An 18,585-nucleotide genomic window follows, 5' to 3' on the forward strand; every position below is an offset into this window, starting at 1 on the left:
CCATATTTTAACATAAATTATGACTTGGAGTAGAGTCACTTTTAACGTTAGTCAAAATCACAATGGAATCCCTCCGAGACAGGGATCGAAGTCTTCCTCTGGATAAAGCAGTGTGACTGGCAGCATGGCATGGACACGTGAATTTGACTTACGGAACAGCAAATGTCACCAACAGACAACAGTGTAATTACACCGTGCTCTGGCCATCCACTGAAAACTGAAGGCACTTTTTTTCCACCTGCTTATTTTCTATGCCAGTTCTTCTGGCTACCACATAACAATAGGTAAGATCATAACATGAGGAAAATCTGAGGAAATGGAGACACGCCGCACAGTCATGGACAAAAGTCAAGGTTGCTGGATATCCACAGTGAAGAAATATACATTGATTTTAAAACAAGCTAAAATTGCTAGTTCATTAATACGGTTCTGTTTGCTGCTGTTTAGAGACAAAATGGTCTGTGCAGTGCGGCCTGGCAGAGAGTTCAGAGCAGAAAGGCTTGTGTGGAGAGAGCACTAGGCAGACAGTAACTACTTGGCAATGTACATATGGGAGAATTTTACAGTTTAACTGTGTTTTCAGGGTTTATCAATTTAAAGATTTTATTTTTCACAAATTAAAATAAACACCAGAATAGTAATTAAAAAATAAGTGAGATTTATTCCTTTCACTTACTGAATTACAGCATATTTTCCAAAACCTCTGAAGCTCACGGAAATTCCTATGCACTTGAGGAAGCCACCTTGACTCCAACATGATAATCACTGAGACTATCACGGCAGCTCTTGATCAAATCGTTAGGAAATTTTGTTAAACTGTCTAGTTGGAAATAAAGCCATTTCATTTCTTGTGTGAGAATATGCAGGGCCGCTAAGTGAGATTTTCATTAGAAGGAAAAAAAATATTCACTCTTTTAAATGAAAACACTGTTTGTGTTTCTTACTTCAGCATTGGAGATATGCTTGGTTGAAAAAAAAAAAAAAGGTTTGATATGAAAAGGACACTAATTAGTCTCACAACTCTGTAAGGCCCTCTCCTTTCCTTCCCTACTCCTACATAGCAGCTATAGTTTGAGACTGAAGACAGCCAAAGAGCCCAAGGAGCAGACAGTGTGCAGATTACCACCTAGCTCAAGGTACTTGCTGCACTTCCATCGATCTTCATTTTGCCTCATTAAGAGCTAGATGCTTTTTTTTAACCTAGCTAAAAATTGAGACCAAAGCCAGTTGATGTAATCAGCTTCCATTTAGTTAGCAAATTAAACGGTGCAAACAGGCACAGAGCCAGAATCTCTTGCTCAGCCTAAATCCAGATGCTGCTAACAGAAAAGCGTGTGGTTGGGGACCGCCGGCATTTGCAGACAGTCCAGTGCGTCGGGCCAGTCGTACAGTTGTATGAAGGCACCTCAAACCAACTTAACAGCAAATACTGTTTCTTGCTCTCGTGTGCTTCATGCAAATGCAACTACCGTATTGTTTAAAACAAATTGAGCTGCAACAGCACGATCTTGCTTGTTAAATCATTCCTCCTAAAGCTTGCTGTAATTTCCATCACGCAGGAACTGATGAGGCTCACTCGTTAGATCTGTAGCTACTGTGTAGGACCTGCTAAACCCTACCTTGGGAGTGTGAACATACTGCAGCCAATGGACCATTCCAGCTGATCAGAAAGCTCCTAAGTGAAGCCAAGAGAGACCTGTTACACGAATATCTTCTAATTTGATTTTAACATAAATACACCAGAAAGCAAAGTGACTGGGAAAAAAAAGAACCCGCTAACACTTTCCCCTTGAGCACTAAAAGGGTTTATAACATGAAAGCCCTCTCTCACATTCACAGAATCACAGAATCACAGAATAGTAGGGGTTGGAAGGGACCTCTGTGGGTCATCAAGTCCAACCCCCCTGCCAAAGCAGGGTCACCTACAGTAGGCTGCACAGGATCTTGTCCAGGCGGGTCTTGAATATCTCCAGAGAAGGAGACTCCACAACCTCCCTGGGCAGCCTGTTCCAGTGCTCCGTCACCCTCAGAGGGAAGAAGTTCTTCCTCATGTTCAGACGGAACTTCCTGTGCCTCAGTTTGTGCCCATTGCCCCTTGTCCTGTCACTGGGCACCATTGAAAAGAGCTTGGCCCCATCGTCCTGACACCCACCCTTCAGATATTTGTAGGCATTTATAAGGTCCCCTCGCAGCCTTCTCTTCTTCAGGCTGAACAAGCCCAGTTCCCTCAACCTCTCCTCGTAGGGCAGATGCTCCAGTCCCCTCACCATCCTTGTAGCCCATTCTGATGAACCTACTTTATTGTGCTACTCCCCTTTGCCCTTTCAGCTTCATTATTCAAAGTGGGAGAAAAATACCAATAATATACCCAAACACATATCAATGGTGTCTGTCACTCGTAATTGGGTAAAATAATTTTTCCCTTTCATTGGCTTTGATCACTATATCAAACAAAAATCAGTTAATGCTGAAACCCTAACACTGAAAAACAGAATCGCTAACAATGAGAAAATATCCACTAGTAAAACACCGGTGGATAGTGTTTATTTTACTTAGTAAAGTAAGAGAGTATTTTCAAACTGTTTTTAATTATATGCAATTATAGTAACAACTGTTTACAGATACATCTACGACTGCCAGCTAAAGAGGAGAAGAAAATGTGTTAGAACGTGTCACCTTGTTGACAATGTCTTATAGACCTTGAATTGCACACGGAAACTGTATGAGAAATACTGGGGGAATTTTCCAGCTATGTAAGATCAGAGATAGGTCTGGTGCAAGAGAGACAGCTAATAGTAACACCCTTCTCTCTCTACAGAAGTAAGTTTCCTGATGCAGTGTAGGACCACCTTACTTCCTTCCTGCACTGGCTTATTCTGGGACAGCAGAAAGTCTTTTTATGAAATGACTGAGCTAATGGATGAAGTTCCCCCTTAAAAAAGCCCTCTCATTTATCCCCCAGACTATGACCTTGTACATTGTACTGAACAGTCTATTTTTAGTACTCCAGCCCTCAAGATGTCCAATTCCTACTTTGCTGCATCCTGAAAGTCCTATTTATTAACAAATTTGTATCAGCAGTTCGCCTCCTCATTATGTCCAGATGTTCATCAAATAAATGATAGATGAGCTGACTCTGTTTATTCTGCAGAATCACATTTGCATCCTTGAGCTGACGCATCGTATTTTGGAGAGTAGGAAGGGTAATAGCTTATGTTTACAGACTTATAATTTTGAAAGAACTGTCAAGAATCAGACTTGCATGAGAAACAGCTCTGTATAGCCCCCCAATTACTTAATCTGTCTGACTACACATTATGCTATTATCTTGGTACGTTGTAACATTTTTCTTTCAAAGACAGATACTTGGACCAGTTTGCACTTCCACACATTTAAGGGCATTGAAAGAAATCTGTATTGGATTTTGAAAAGGACTGTTGCACAATTTAAAGAATAACTGACTTTACAAGTTCAAACAATATTAAATATTAACTATTCTTTTGAGCAGCCTTGTTTCACAAAAGATAAATTTTCAAGATTTACTACTTTAAATTTCAAAACAGCAACTCAACAAGTCCATGTCCACAGCTGCAAGAACAGATCCTGCATTAAAACACTTCTAATGATACTCTGCAAAAAATTTACTACCATTTTATAATGACTAGTGATCGAGGACTCTATAAAAATATTGTTCCAAACTTTCCAGAGACTTAGTCAGGTAGACAAAAATATGCTCAGAGTAAGTACATGGGAAAATACAGTGAATGTATATGAGGCTTGTAAGAACTTTATCAGGAATCTAGGTGTGAAAAGCTTTTGTTTACTCCAAAACCTCTGTTGAGATGCATGTGCTCCTTCACTTCTGCAGCATTAAGCCTAGAAAATTAAAAATTATGCTAAACAAAGCAAATATAACCAGTGAAAGCGTACACTTCTTTATTAGGCTTGTAGAAGCAGTAAAAGCTAATGCCACAGTTATAAATAGGTATTATCCAGCAGTGATATGGCACCAGAAAGCCTGGCAACAGGAAGAGAGTATTATTCCAGTGAAAACACCTTCTTTTATGTGCTACTGTGTATGTTTAGAATCAGTCTGGCATATAGTAGCATGTCTCAAAGTTAATTTCTTACAATATTGAAAACCTGATGCTACTCTGTGTTTTATAATAGTAGTGCACATCATGCTGAACTGGGAAATTGTTGTTCGGCTGTTAGGGAGAAGCACTGCAGCTCATGCTCTGGCAGACGGCTTTCACATTTAAAACGTTTTAACATTCTGGGAGCTCATTACAGATGCCACTCAATGCAATGCGTAAGCCCCTCCAATTGTCACAAACAAAGGTTTGACAAAGCAAAAAACACACAGGCACTATGAAAACAGGCCCTCTGCTAGGCTTTCAGCTGAATAACACGGCAGTAATTTTTTGACACAGCCACAGACTAGTAAACACTTGAAAAATTCAGAAACTACAAATCATATGCAGTTTACCAGAAGTACACCCCTCCCTCTTCCAAAAGGCAAAGTCTTAGACAAAACAGATTCATATGATTTTTTTTTTTCTCCTTACTCATACAAAAAACAGGAAGCCATTTGATGCACTATGTCTGAGAGCATGAATTTTGAAAGTGTAGTTCCAGGTCAGACCAATGTTGCCTGGCAAACAAACACAGAGATTAAGCGTTTAACCCCAAATAACAAGAACGGTGGAACAACCAATTACTGACGACACTTTCACTGGAGACTACTGTACTTCTGGTTAAGTCATCATCAAAAGTCTGCATCTAACTTAGCTAGAATTCTCTCTGCAGCCAAGATACAAAAACCTGGAAGTGGGCATTTATCAGTTATTATTAGCCTTATAACTGCCTCATCCATCTTGCATCCTCTAACAAAGACAAATTGCTACATTCTAGTAAGTAACTTAAGTATTGGCACTCAGAAATCTCAGGAAAGTCAGAGAAGTAAATTGTACTTCTCTTAACTTTCTATGTCTGAAAAACATCAGTGAGGAATTTAGCATTACACCTGTGTAACGGAAAGAGCATCCTGAACTAAAAAAGATATTGTAATAAATACTAAGTTGACCATGTGATGTGTGCTAATAATGCCCTCTTTTCCACAAAACAAGTTTATTTGTCATGTCAGGAGTTTCTCTTCTCAGATTTTTTTACCTGGCAGTCTACATCGGTATAATTTCTAGGATTCATAACTGAAGAATCAAAGCTTCCAACTAACAGATAAGCTTTCATAAATCAAAAATCAATGTCAATATTATTTTTAGGTCTTTGCTACTTAAGAAAATTACCTGCAACTCACCAATATTCTAGTATCCACCTTCTAAATCCATGATCACTATAGAGATAGAAAATTATTTTTGTGGAAACTTACTGTAATATTCAAATGTTTGCTAATTCTACTGGCAAGCTCTTTAGGGGACGGGACTATTTCCTTTGTACATTTTATAAGCTGCTGAGCAGGTTACTAGTGTTTAGGAGAATATATTAATACACATTTTTTGCATTTCACAGTAAGTTTATCACATCAAAGACATAATCAAGCCATGAAATGAGATCTGAATTCAGCATGCACACAGGATAGTAGTTTCAGTACTAAACTGCTTACTTTAAAACAAACAAACAAGTCCTCCACCTGTACTGCAGGTCTTGAGCTACTCTAAAGGTATGAAAAGTCATGCAGATGTATGGATTATGAAACCTGCTGACCAGGCAGATTCTTCTGACACAGTTTAAAATATGCTTTGCACTAGAGCTTTGGTATATCCCTTATCATCTTCTCCTCTGTGCACTGCAGTTAACAGGTGAACCTGTAAGCAAGATATTCCATGCCACTCACCCTTCACAGGCACAACCACTACCAATATAGACACGATGCTGACAGCTGTCCTCTTTTTCAAGCAAGCTGGGTTAATATTTAGATTGAGGACAAACTCACCATTTACTTCCAAAAACTGCTTCCTGATGACACTGAGAGAAACTACACAGTTTTAGGACTAATAACTTGGAACAGAGGTGCATTTAAGAATTGTCACCTTTTAAAATCTTCTTGTTGACACGACCACGTTTATCAAACTCTGAAGGAGGCTTACAGGAAGGCCACAGGAAACTAAGTGTAAGGCTGTAGGCTGAGACACGGTTTAATAAAAGCAGGCAATGGTCAGAATTTTACCTCCACGTTATTGTAGTTATGACTATGTAATTATTTTCTTTCAGCAAAACCTTGCAGCTTGCCTACTGAAAGCTGGATAGTATTTATGGGACAATGTTGAATCCAAGGCTAAGGATTTTCTCCAGATGCTGTACAAAAAGCAGTAACAACTTTGGTTTTATGCCTGCGTTCTGTTTCAGATATACAAGCTTCTCTGAATCTTCCTGTCACTAGTGAGAATGAAGTTACACCCTTTCAGGGTTTCCAACGGACAAACAGCATAATGCCCTTGCATTCTCTCATACATTACAACGAGGCACCCCTTGGCCATTTTGAGAACACTAGATTGTCACCTCTTTCCTTAATTTGGGGCAACTGTCAAAGGATACTTTCCGAAAGATCACAGCAGACAAAAATAAAAATTAATTGTAGTTTTAGGTTGACAAGAAGCTTGTATTTCTCTTTGTAATGTGTGAGCCTATTTTGCATAATGTTAGTAATTCAAGAACTGTTACAGATACAGCTTTAAAGGAGTCTCCGTTGAATTACAGGAAAAAGGCTAAGCATATTTTAAGCAATTAGTAGACACAGCAATCCAGCTGCTGCAGAACTTGTGCAGTAGAAATCTGTGTGCAGGGTCATTACAAGAGCTCAAAACCCTTCAGCCAAATAAAGTGTTATTTAAGCTTTTACTTTGTTCTACACAATGTATAGTACAGCCCCAGGTAACCTGGTTCTGTAACCAATTTCTACTTGGCCCTTTCAATTACACTACATTGCTCAACATACTATTTCTCCCTTTACTGGAAGAGACTTCAGTGGAAAGCTTTTTCTAATAGTGACGATACCCCTATTTTACTGCCATCTGCTTCTCTACTTTTCATTAAAATGCACAACTTTGAAAGCAAACGTAAGTCTTACTCAGAAACATTCTTGTCAGTCCTCAAGAATAGCAAGGGGAAGGAGTAATACCAGATTGAGGATATTTTATCTTGATACTTAACTTACCATGTGATAATAGGCACCAAATACACAAAGTCATAGAAGTCCCAGTTTTCAGTAACAAACGCATCAGACAGGATTAGCTCTAATGTCAATTCCAGTGTATTTCCTAACTGCAGGACTGAACATGCCTTAAGTCTCCAGCTGCAGAACATAAGAAATGCTTACAACATACAAACTAGGCTCTTTAAAACTGGCTAGTTTTTCATGACAAAGCTTGTAATTAATGGCATGAAAAAAAACATAGTGGGTCACACCTAACTACGTACCCTGTCCCCTACAGAGGCCAAAAGCAGGTATCTAGGCAAGTCTATCAGAACAGCGCTAGCATATACAATAGTTCCAACAAATACTTACCCACTTTCCAAAAATTAACAACTTGGGTAACGAAAAGAAGTTTCTCTGCCATACATTGTCACAGCATCTTCAACTTTCTACCTTTAGCACCCAACTGGTGTGTTTTAATTCAAGAGAAGGAACTGTTCTGTTAAAACTATGAACAAACTTACAGATAAAGCTCTCCTTCAAGCCTCACTGCACATTCTTGTATATAATGTTTAATATTTCAGGACTCCTGTTAAATATCAAATACTCCAGAAAAAACCATCTGTTTCACTAACATTTTTAATTTATCAGTAACTCTCTTCTGTAAGGCAGTTCATTTATTTTAAGCTACATTCATTTCTTTGCACGTCTATACGAACATTCAGGTTCTCAACAGTAAGAGTATGCAGATGCAAACTTCAAAGCAACACATTAAAAAACACTTACTCACTACACTTGTACTTTGCTTGTATCACGTCAGCTTTACAACAGCTACAACCTGACCACATCCCTCTGACTGCAGTCACACTAACAAGAAAGCTCAACCACCAGCTGGTCCTGAAGCTCCTGGGAGAAACATCAGTAAAGGCAGCAGTTACCTGCATCAGTTTTCTTGAGAGCTCATTAGTGAGAAATTCCTCTTCCTTTTCATAGTTTACTGCAAGTGTTTCTTTTTCTTTCTGCAGAGCTTGAATCTTCTTAAATAGAGTATTACTGATGAATTCCTCTTCCTGCTCTGCCCTTGCTTGCTGTGAAGTAAAGACACACTTTTAAGAAAAAAGGGAGCAAGTTTCCACATTAAAAGCTGCAATTATACCATTCCCCTTTAAATGCCCTCCACCTCTTTTTTTTTTTTTTTTTTTTTAAATCTTGCCCATTGTTCTGGAGAACTGCAGGACGGATCTAACTGCTGTTACCATCCTCTTTTCTAACATTGTAGTACCTTTCTTCCTTTTTTGTTACCCATCTTTCAACTTGGGAAACGACACTCGTGCTTCAAAGCGGCTTCCCCCCAACCAAATGCCCAACTTCCCCAACCTTTTAAACTTGATGAAAAAGCATTACGGATTCACAGATACCTACTTTTACCTACTCTATTCCTAAAAACAAACTCCTCTCTAAGCGTTCTCCATTACGAGCTGAAGCACAGCTCTGAGACAGCTGCATTCAGCACCATACCTTCTTTCCAGATCCCTTAGACTGCAGCCCTTGCTTTCAAGAAGTCAAGTAACACGTGTATTCTTTCACCCAGATATGCCTTGCTTCTGAGCCACAGGCAGCACAGCTCATCTCACGAGGATTTCTACCATGCCACCAGCCCCGCAAAACATACTCACATTACTTCTCAGAAGCATTACTTCACTACATACAACATCAACTTTAAAAACTGCCGTGTGGTAGCTTTACCCTGAGGATTTCTACATTTCACAAGAGCAGAGCTACTCTGGAAATCTTCCCCAAGAAGAATCACTAGAGAAGACAATTTCCATTTCACCTCTCCTATAGCAGCTAGGCACTGCTCAACAGAAAGCCAACTTGTGAGCTCGTTCCCTCGCACTCCCTACAGTTCAAGTGTTTGTATGGGGCTTTTCATGTACATATTAGAAACTTGATAAATGGAAAACAGAAGTTATCTTCTGGAAGTGTGCTCTAAAAGGCCACAAAGGATATTTCATAGTGGCAAATGAAAGATCACAGCTACAAACTGGTAGAGCCAACTCTTAATTCCACAGTTCAAAGACAGCCCAGAACAACAGAATAACAGAAATACAGAATTCCCAAGCCATCACCTTTAACAAAAACGACAATGTAGTGTTGAGGAGTGTTTTCACCCCCTGCAATAAAATTCACATCACTTTAACTGCAAATTTGTGATTTGCCCTAATAAAATGCTACCAGTTTATAGCTTACAGTATCTAAAGATTTAGTGAGATTTATTTTTGTAAAATTTGATACAGGAAAATTTAAGAACTGAAACAGAAGCATAACTAGAGTTTTACTGAAAGCTTAGTTTCCATAATCTTCTACCCAAAATAACCACCTCTTTATACATATTATACACTGGACAAATGCTCAAAAGGTTTCACTATGTCAGTGATCTTTCAACTGGAATGACATATTCCCTAATAGTCCCAAGAGACAACTACTTAAACAGAGACACCTTCCATGCCTGCAAGAAGGGTTACTTAAAGAACATGAATGTCTTTGAAGTTGGTGGAACAATAGGACAACTGTGAATTTTCCTCATGATATTGCTGGTATCCTAAAGTGTAAAGCAGTGATTTGGAAACTTCTCAGTTGAGTCCTCCTTCCATCAAGTCCTCCTCTTCACTTTGCCTTCTTGTGCGTTCTCCCATCTCTATTGCTTTCTTGTCTCGGCCCTTTCTCACTATTTGCCACCAGCTCCCTTCTCCCTGTCACCAGCAGAGCTGGCACAAACCCAACCTGGGAAAAAATAAGAAAAGAGAAGAAAAAGAAAAGCAAGGTCTGGCACAGTTACTAGCTTAGGAGCTTAGGTCCGGCACAGGACCTCCTTTTTAATGTTTGTGCATCTCAACGGCAGAGAACCACTACTCCAGCACGTTCAGCATTGGTATTATCACTTGTCACATCAAGACAATGTAGAGCTGTCCAAGAGCTCTGAAGAAATTATAAACTGTCAGCTCACATCTCAGAGGATTAAAACTCAAGGAATCTAACTGATCTCAATAATATCATCTATCACTAAACATGGTTTTACTTAGAGCTAGTAACAATGTTACATCTTCAGAGACATTTCAGAACAGAGTAAACAAGTCAAATTGCAAAGGTTGACTGTCCTCAAATTGTTAAAATTCATGAATGCTTTTCCAAAATCAACTCTGCCATTGCCTTCACCACACACGATTTCTACTGGTGTCTGCTTTTCAATGGTTCAGACAATAAGGACGGTTACACAGACCAAGCTTACCTAAAATTAAATCAGAAAGCACTTCGTTCTAAAAAAGAAGAGAACCAGGGAGTTTCTGCTTTGATTTTAGCTCATTTCTAACTTGCACAGCTTTGTTCTGCTCATGCTTTGCACCAATCAAAACCTCTAACATCACATTATTACAGCATCAAGCTTGCACAACGCTTTGTAGACAGATCCTGGTGTTACATTAATGATGGGTGCTTAGGACAACGGGAACATGGGTTGCCAAGATCCCAGCCCACTCGTAGTCAAACAGCAATACCCCTCCTTTGTGCCTGCACAGGTGCCCACGTGGCCAGGGAGCAGGCCAGCGCAGGCAGGAGACACCCAAACACTAATACTTTCCCCTCCTCCCACTTTTGTTTCCTGGATCCGCTTCCTAAACCGGTGTACCTCACATGCAGAGTGCTGGCATGCGGAAATGCAGAACGAACAGCCACAATTTAGACCTGCTTAGACTGCTCTGCAACAACCTCCTCTGCCTACACCGCACAGGACACCGGCTTGCATTCAGCTCGCCCAAAGGAAAAGATGAGTATGATTACATCTGCTTCCACTATACAAAGAATACATTTCTCAACTGACCAAACACAACAGGAACCCTATAAATCTACGTGGGAACTGTAAGTTCCACATATCCACACATCCTATTTAATATACAATGAACGTCCACTTAAATTACCGAAGGGTCAGCAATTTCAACACAAACTTTTCAGTCAAAACATCATACAGCTTTTAAGACTGGGTACAAAAGCACATGATGCATTACCTTATTTCTTCTAAATCCACATACTTCCATAATGAAACTTTCCCTTCCTCTTGTTACATATTACTTGGAGACAGTTCAATTATCTTAAGTAACAGAATCAGTCATGTTTACCTTAATATTGCCTAAAATCTTGACATTTGTTACTTATTTAGCCCATAATGAAACTGATGTTGTAACACAGTCATTAAAAAAACAGGTTTTAATACTATTTCCTGCACATATTCTTCTGGGCACATATACACTGTGTTCCCATTTGGATAATCTGCCTCTTTATTAAGTATACACATTTGAAAAGAGGCTCTGATATGATCAGCAAAAAAAGAGAAAGAGCATAGAAATCAGACAGTCTTCTGTGGGTCTTCTACAAGTGTACAGAGCTCTTGGTTTTTCTCATCCAAAGCCACTAACAGCAATTCACTCTGTTCTGTGTAACATATTACAAAATAAATGGCTAAGGCGCTGAGTGATATAAAATGATAACACTTGATCAGTCAATCTCAGGAAACCTGAAACAAGCAATCTACTTCCACCACAGATTCTCTGCATAACCACGGTCACATGCACCTGTCTCCTGTGTCTCAAAACTCCACGTATAGCTAACTCAGAGCATTTCACAGACGCATCCACTATGGACAATGAGTAATTATTGTGGTCAAGAGCATAAATGGCAAAGACAATTACTTTGCAAGAAATCAAGAATGAAGAGGGGGGGAAAAAAGCACCTCACGCAAATAAAACACACAAAACCTCTTGTATTTTCTAGGAAGGAAAATCCTATTATTTCTATTGCAGTAGTAGCGTGTGAAATCCTGATCGCTAGTAGAGCTGATGCGTGAAGTGTTGTAAAAACCTGTCCTTTTGAGCTTACAACCCAATGAGGTAATTTTAAAAGAATTAAGAAATATATTTTTCCTAAACTTGATATAGTAATTGAGTATCATATTAGGAAATTAATCTCTTTAGAAGTTATTTTTCCACACACTGCATATACTAGCATAAACTGTGAAAAGTTTAGTGTTAAAATCTTTTTCTGCTCTCAGTAGTTCTTCCTGTAAATATACCATTAGCAGACCACGTTCACACTGCTAGATTTCCCCCTGTCCCCCTGCTTCTAGCACATGCAGCAGCTTCTGCTTACAGTGGGATGCTCTCTTTCTGCACCACTGGACCATACCCCAGCTACACTGCTCTAGTGGCACTATCTTATGCAGCAGCAAAATCCACTATTTCTGATGAGGCATTAGCTTGAACACAGTCACACTGAGGGGGTGGGGGGGGGGGGGGGGGGGTGGAGAAAACTAAAACCACTCCCCTCAGTTAGTTCTTCCAAAAGCTTCACAAACCTTCCTGGTACTACACCGTAAGCAAGCAGGTTCAACAAACACAAGTAATACCTACTCCTTTTTATCAGTACAGCATTATCAGTGATCTGACATGAAAAAGTTCTTGCATTTTAGTTTCAGCTCTCACTTCAGACATAATTTCAGTAAAAAGTGTTTCACAAACTGCTCTGGTCACCTACACGTGACCACCCAAAAGCCAGGTGCCAAGCATGCCTGGCTTGCATGCTGACAAAGCACCACCTGTCTCCAGTAGCATCTAAAGTAGACGTGACACTAGATTTCAGAGGATGTTGCTGGAAACAGCCTACCAAGCGCTGTTCTGATCTAATCCACTCTTGCAGGTCCCTCCATCTTTAAGGCAAGAGCCACCATGACCTCTTTACCATTCATCCATCTTTCTACAGTACAATTTCTACTGACAGGACCCTATGGATAATACAAGCCTGCAGATGGAGCTGAAGAGCAGTTCAATCTGGTTGCTGTACACAAGAAACTCAATCTTTGCTACTGAATATAGACTGAAAGGTTGGGGCAGCTTCAGGAAGAGATGATCTCAGTTGCTGCACATGTTACACTGAACTAAAGCTGACACTTCAGAGAGCAGCCCTTCCAAAAGTCCTACTAAAAAATACGATGAGGTAAAAAGGGTGTGAAGTGCAGAAAGTTACAATGGCATGATTTCAGAATACGCAGTTCTTGCATAAAATAAAATCTAAGTTTCTGAATTCTCCTGAAGTACGCGCTCCTCCTCTAGCAGTACTAACTCAAGTTACTGCCCTGGCCATACTTTCTGGCACCAGTTTAAAATGGTACGGAAAACTACTGGTCCGCAAATGCAATAAATATCCCAGTGAGCTGATACTGTTTCCTTACAGGAGGAGCTTTCACACTGCAGCTCTCCCAGGCTGGAGCCATTTTTTCCTACAAACCTTCCAGCTGCACCTGAAACAGCCACGCTGCATGCAATGCGTGTTTCAGGCAAAGCGAAACATGAACCACCACAAACAACTTGCTAGGAAAAAAACAATTCTCCAGAGCAGAAGTTAACAGTAACTCAGAGACGAAAGGCTCGCACTACTGCCAAGCCACACGCGTCTATCTGTAGGGGCTGAAGGACAAGAAGGTTCCACTGCAGTCCCAGTATGACGCGGGTACAGCTTTACCCCCCCCAAGTAAAGGTATTTTTTTCAGCTGAGTGGCCCGTCTGCAGAGAAAAGAGAGTGAAAGCTCTTACGGTTAAAGTGGTGAGCTGGAATTCAAGTCCTGGGTTCAATCTGCAGTGTGATTTCCTGTTTAACCTACAGCAATCCCCAGGGTCGCTTCCTCAGTTCTGACATAAAAGTACATTTTTACTTGTTTCATTTTTGCTTCTTCTTTTTTCCCTTTTCCCCCTCTTTAATATGCATTTTCAGGAGTAACAGAGCTACACAAATAACAAAACTGGGCATTTTTATCTTTAGGTACACAGTATCTCCTAGAAGGCCCACACTTTTGAAAACAAATAGGCAAGAACAGCTTGGTAGGTTTCCTTCAGAACACCAATCTGTTGGGCTTTTTTTTTGTGTGTTTTTTTTTTTTTAAACACAAACCTGGCAGATGAGGAGGAAGCGGGGTTTATTTGTTTGTTAGTTTAAAAATAAAATTACAGGTTTGCCAGATGTTATTTCCAAAACACACTAATGGAGAGGAAAAAAAAAAGTAAACATCAGTATTGAACATCCGCCTGATAACTGATAACTTGAGGTATTCTAAGTGTTATCTGTCGTGTAACATTAAAGCCACAAGCAGAACTACCTCAAAACACAATTCCTATTACATTTCACCTATTCAGTACATGACTTCTGCTGTAAGAGGAAAGAAAAAAAGATATGACTTTTACTACAATAATAAAGGAATAGCTGTATGATAAGCAATCATTTAAAGTGTTTAAATACAATTCCTTTTAATATCCATTTACAGTTGGAAATTCTTTCTCCTCTTCATCCCTCACCTCCCTCCGTTTTCAAAGGTCAATTAGGTTTTGGCTGGACACATCAAAATGCTTCTGTCACAGCACTCCTACTGCTAACTCCAGCCACAGCAAGTTTTTCAGTCGATGCCTACCAAGTGATGTAGCATTTTGCCATACAAATCCTCAATGGCCACTGACTGACTAGAGAAATAAGCTGAGTCAAAGTGACAGGACACACATTTTTCTTCCAAGTCAATTTTAACCATGATCATATGTTTTCAGCTCATCATCACTCATGCAGCATTATAAGCCCTTCTCTCAAAAATTCAGTTACCTTCAAGACATGGGTGCACACATCCTGTGGTCTGGAAAGCCACACAAGCAATAGCACTTTAAAAGAACCCTCAGAATTGACCAGTTTTCTAAACACAAAAGTTCATAGTATTCATACATGCTGCATAATCTCTTGGCATCAGCAATGAAGTAAATTGTTTGATGGTATGCAATTCCATTCCACTTCAGATCTCTAAACACCTAAAATAGCTTCTCTCTCTGCATTTTGATGTTGACCTGCAAAGTATCGCACAACCGAAACACACAAGTGGTGAAAATTAAACAAGTTATGAAAACAGCCTCATTTGACAAACATAAATATTTATAAAATTAATGCATTTGGTTCATTACAAACAAGGTATAACAAGCAATATGAAACTCATAATTAATAGTCAATTTCTGAATTTATTTAAAATAACCAAAAATAATTTGAATGTCTTTCTTCAAAACAGATAAAAAAATAGAGTATGCTCTCTTCAAGGGTTTTTATTATATCAAAATACTGGCATTAAATAGTTAATAAAAATGCAGCACATGGAAACACCATTGTGACAATGGAAGATGAGGTCTAACAACAAAAACATATCAACCCTCAAATAACTTTTATTTAGCAGTTTAACCATGACCACACACTGTTATGTAAGTCTCAATGTAATTAAAGAGTATATGGTAATACAAAACACAAAGGAAAGGTAGCAAGGTTGTACAGACCAACCTGCATTTAATCATTTCCTATTTTGAGCACTCGACATTACAACCTTCACAATCTGACTATTCACTAGACATATGCTTTACTGCACTTATTTTTCAGTCACTTAAACATCATCATGTTGAACAAGCTCCCAGACGGTTATCAGGGCTGGAGTCACTGCTTGCAGTCCACAAGAGCTGTAACCTGAGCCAACAGAAGTGACAGGCCAAGGCAGGAATGACCTAGCAGGAAAATTAAACCCATCCCACAGACCTTTCCAAGTGGCTCTATTTCATGAAGCCACTTCTCCATCTTATCACTGCACACGCACACGAAGTATACATTTCCTCCACTTCTTGCGTTTCCAGTAGCAGTGGATTTCCAATGCATATGTAAAACGAGTATAGCACACAAAAGCAACAAGCCCAGCTTCCCTAAGTCTTCAAGTTCACTGCATACAAGCAAAATATTTCTTCAAACTACACGTTAAATGTTCCCCCGAAGGGCGGTAATGACGACGTGTACAAACAGGGCCAGGAAGGCAGTGAGCACAGGGCCTTATTACGCAGCTCCCCTCACAGCCCCGCAGAGGCAAGCAACCATTCCCACCACATAAGCTAGGCAACATCGCTCCGGCAAAAGGTACGTGCTTTGCTAGGTCTTCTCCATTTCTGTGAGTTTGCATCTGATTTACTGAAGCTTTGACAGACAAAATGGAAAATAGAATTACACTGTCATATCAAACACTGAACCAATGTTTGAAATACCTCTCTGTATTAATACTTTACTGGTGACTGCTTGAAAGAGGTTTTTGTTTTACTCCGATTGGCAGCGACACTGCTGTTTTACTGGTGAATTTTTTGTACTGTAAATAGTTTGCTAGTTAATCAATAAGTGTAAAACAAATAGAATCCAGAAGCACGTGAAACAGGTTTTGCTTCTGTTCAGCCTCAACATAAAAGCTGCTGAAAAATCTAATAAGAATGCACGTAACTAGATTTGCAGTTTGGCATTTAGTTTGCCTGAATTTTTGAACATGCAGGTTTCTGGGCATGAAACAGAAAAAGAGATAAAATTGCTTATAGCTACTGTTGTAGCATATACTGTTGTGTTTTGTTTTAAATTTATTCTTCCATACTCTGCATGATCATTAGAATCGCCATCCTTTTAAAATGCTGTGGTTTTGTTTGACTTGCATCTGAAATACTCAAGTTTAATGTAATCTGGATGTGTCGTGCTACTTGGAAACCAATAATCAACAACAGCTTAAATCTCAGCAATGCCACCACTCAGTACTAGAATCTACAAGAAATGTAGTACTGCAGCAAACCAGTCCAAATTATTCTGCAATATCAGACATCTAATGCATAAACACTTCTTAAGCTACCATATTTTAAATACTTTTATGTACCTACACATTAACTATAAAATACACTTTGATGGACTGACCAATTCGCAGACTAAATATTGCACAGTCCCAAAGTTCCAAAGTAGAAAAACAAAAGATTCAGCAGCAGAATAAACTGTTATGTGTCTAATTTACTGCGCAGGTTCTGTTCACAGAGGTATGTATGTTGGTGCTAACAGGCACCAAGTTGTGTTTTAAAATAACAAACTTCTGCATAGCAAACTATTGTTAAAAGCAGCTTTGCTGTCGTAATTGTTTCTCTATTCAAATGCAAAAGAGCACAAACAAAAGCAGGGAGCAGAGATTTAACAGCCACCTCCGCAAAGCAAATAATCTTCATTAAAATCCTACTGGACTTTTTGTAGCTCAGGTGAATCACTGAAAGTACACAAATATGAAACACTGGGTTTCCTTCATCAGACTATATAATAACAGCCAAAGACTAATTCTGTAATACTCAGTGTTTCCAGGCAGAAGGTGTCAGACCACTGCTGCATGCCATCCCTCGCACAGTGCCACCGGCGTGCCTCAGGTATCAGCAACCTTCCCCAGTCCCCAGCAGAACATAGCACGTTTCCTCGCTTCTAGACTGGGTCCTGAGCTCAAACAGGCTGCGTACTCATCATCCTTCTCTTCTAGATCCAAGTGGCCTTCAGCACCTGTAGATCCTTCTTTCAGGTGTGTATAACCTGTCATATATCTACATCAATCAACCTGCCTTCCTTGAAATTCATTAAAGCTGGGGAGGAGGACTATCACATAAAAATCCAGTTACGGAGTTTCCAAACTTTAGCATGAGATGTTCACCACGTAATTTCTTGATTTACTTTCTTAAAAAACTGGGGGTTTTTTGGTTGGGTTTTTGTTTGTTTGTTTTAAACAATCAGTTTAAATACAACTTAGATAATCATTTAGGGATGGTAATGTTTTTCCCCACACTAGCAAGACGTCCCTAGTCACTCAACGTAACTAACTTCGTAAGAGGGCTTCTTTAAAATCTCCCCTAATTTCCTCTTTCACACATTGCCTTTCTAGAGAAACACTTTGTCAGTGATCTGCAAGTGCTGGAGACAAAGCTTGTTATTGATTATAATCATACCTTGTTCCAAAACAACACATTCATGAAGTAAGCACCACACTGCCCATCCCACTGGTAAGACACATTATCTCTAATGACGTCACAGCAAACAAGTGTTTCTACTTCTCCTTCCCAGGAGTCAGCAAGTGGAGTAATACTTGGGGTTTTTTTTCTTCTCTACAGTTTGGACATCTTACAGTACATGCCACAGTATTCTGAAGAGCAATCTCTTTTCAGGCTTTCAAGACAAGAAACAAGTCTATCATTTTAGTGTATGAAAATATGACACGGATTATGAAAACCACCTCCTTTGCTCTGTACCCTCTGTTTCTGATCTCTACAAACAGAGGTTTGCAGGATGTGGGGGGAATACAATCACCCTTGAATACCCCATACAGAACTAGAGAACTACATCTAACAGAAAATTTTAGGAAATGCCTACCCACCTTTCCACCCACGGAACAAGAACTTCCAGTTACACGTCTCAATTTTCAGAGAAAAGGAAGTTTTTTGCAGATCTACATCTCAGGTTAAATTTACTCTCAGAAAAGCACTCCGGAGGTGTCC

The 18,585-nt window shown here is 39.5% G+C and overlaps 1 protein-coding gene across 2 annotated transcripts in view; it reads right to left on the reverse strand.

The window, feature by feature from the left end:
• The window catches only part of CCDC6 (coiled-coil domain containing 6), a 60,038-nt gene that overhangs the window by 29,036 nt on the left and 12,417 nt on the right, over nucleotides 1-18,585 (reverse strand). For both annotated transcript variants that reach the window (XR_012764262.1, XM_075423064.1), the window contains exon 2: nucleotides 8,092-8,241. Coding sequence is in view for 1 of the 2 variants with exons in the window: in XM_075423064.1 (XP_075279179.1) it covers nucleotides 8,092-8,241 (150 nt within the window). In the remaining variant the exon portion in view is untranslated. The remainder of the gene's footprint in view (nucleotides 1-8,091; nucleotides 8,242-18,585) is intronic.

Source organism: Opisthocomus hoazin, chromosome 6, assembly GCF_030867145.1.
Source record: "Opisthocomus hoazin isolate bOpiHoa1 chromosome 6, bOpiHoa1.hap1, whole genome shotgun sequence".
NCBI lineage: Eukaryota > Metazoa > Chordata > Aves > Opisthocomiformes > Opisthocomidae > Opisthocomus > Opisthocomus hoazin.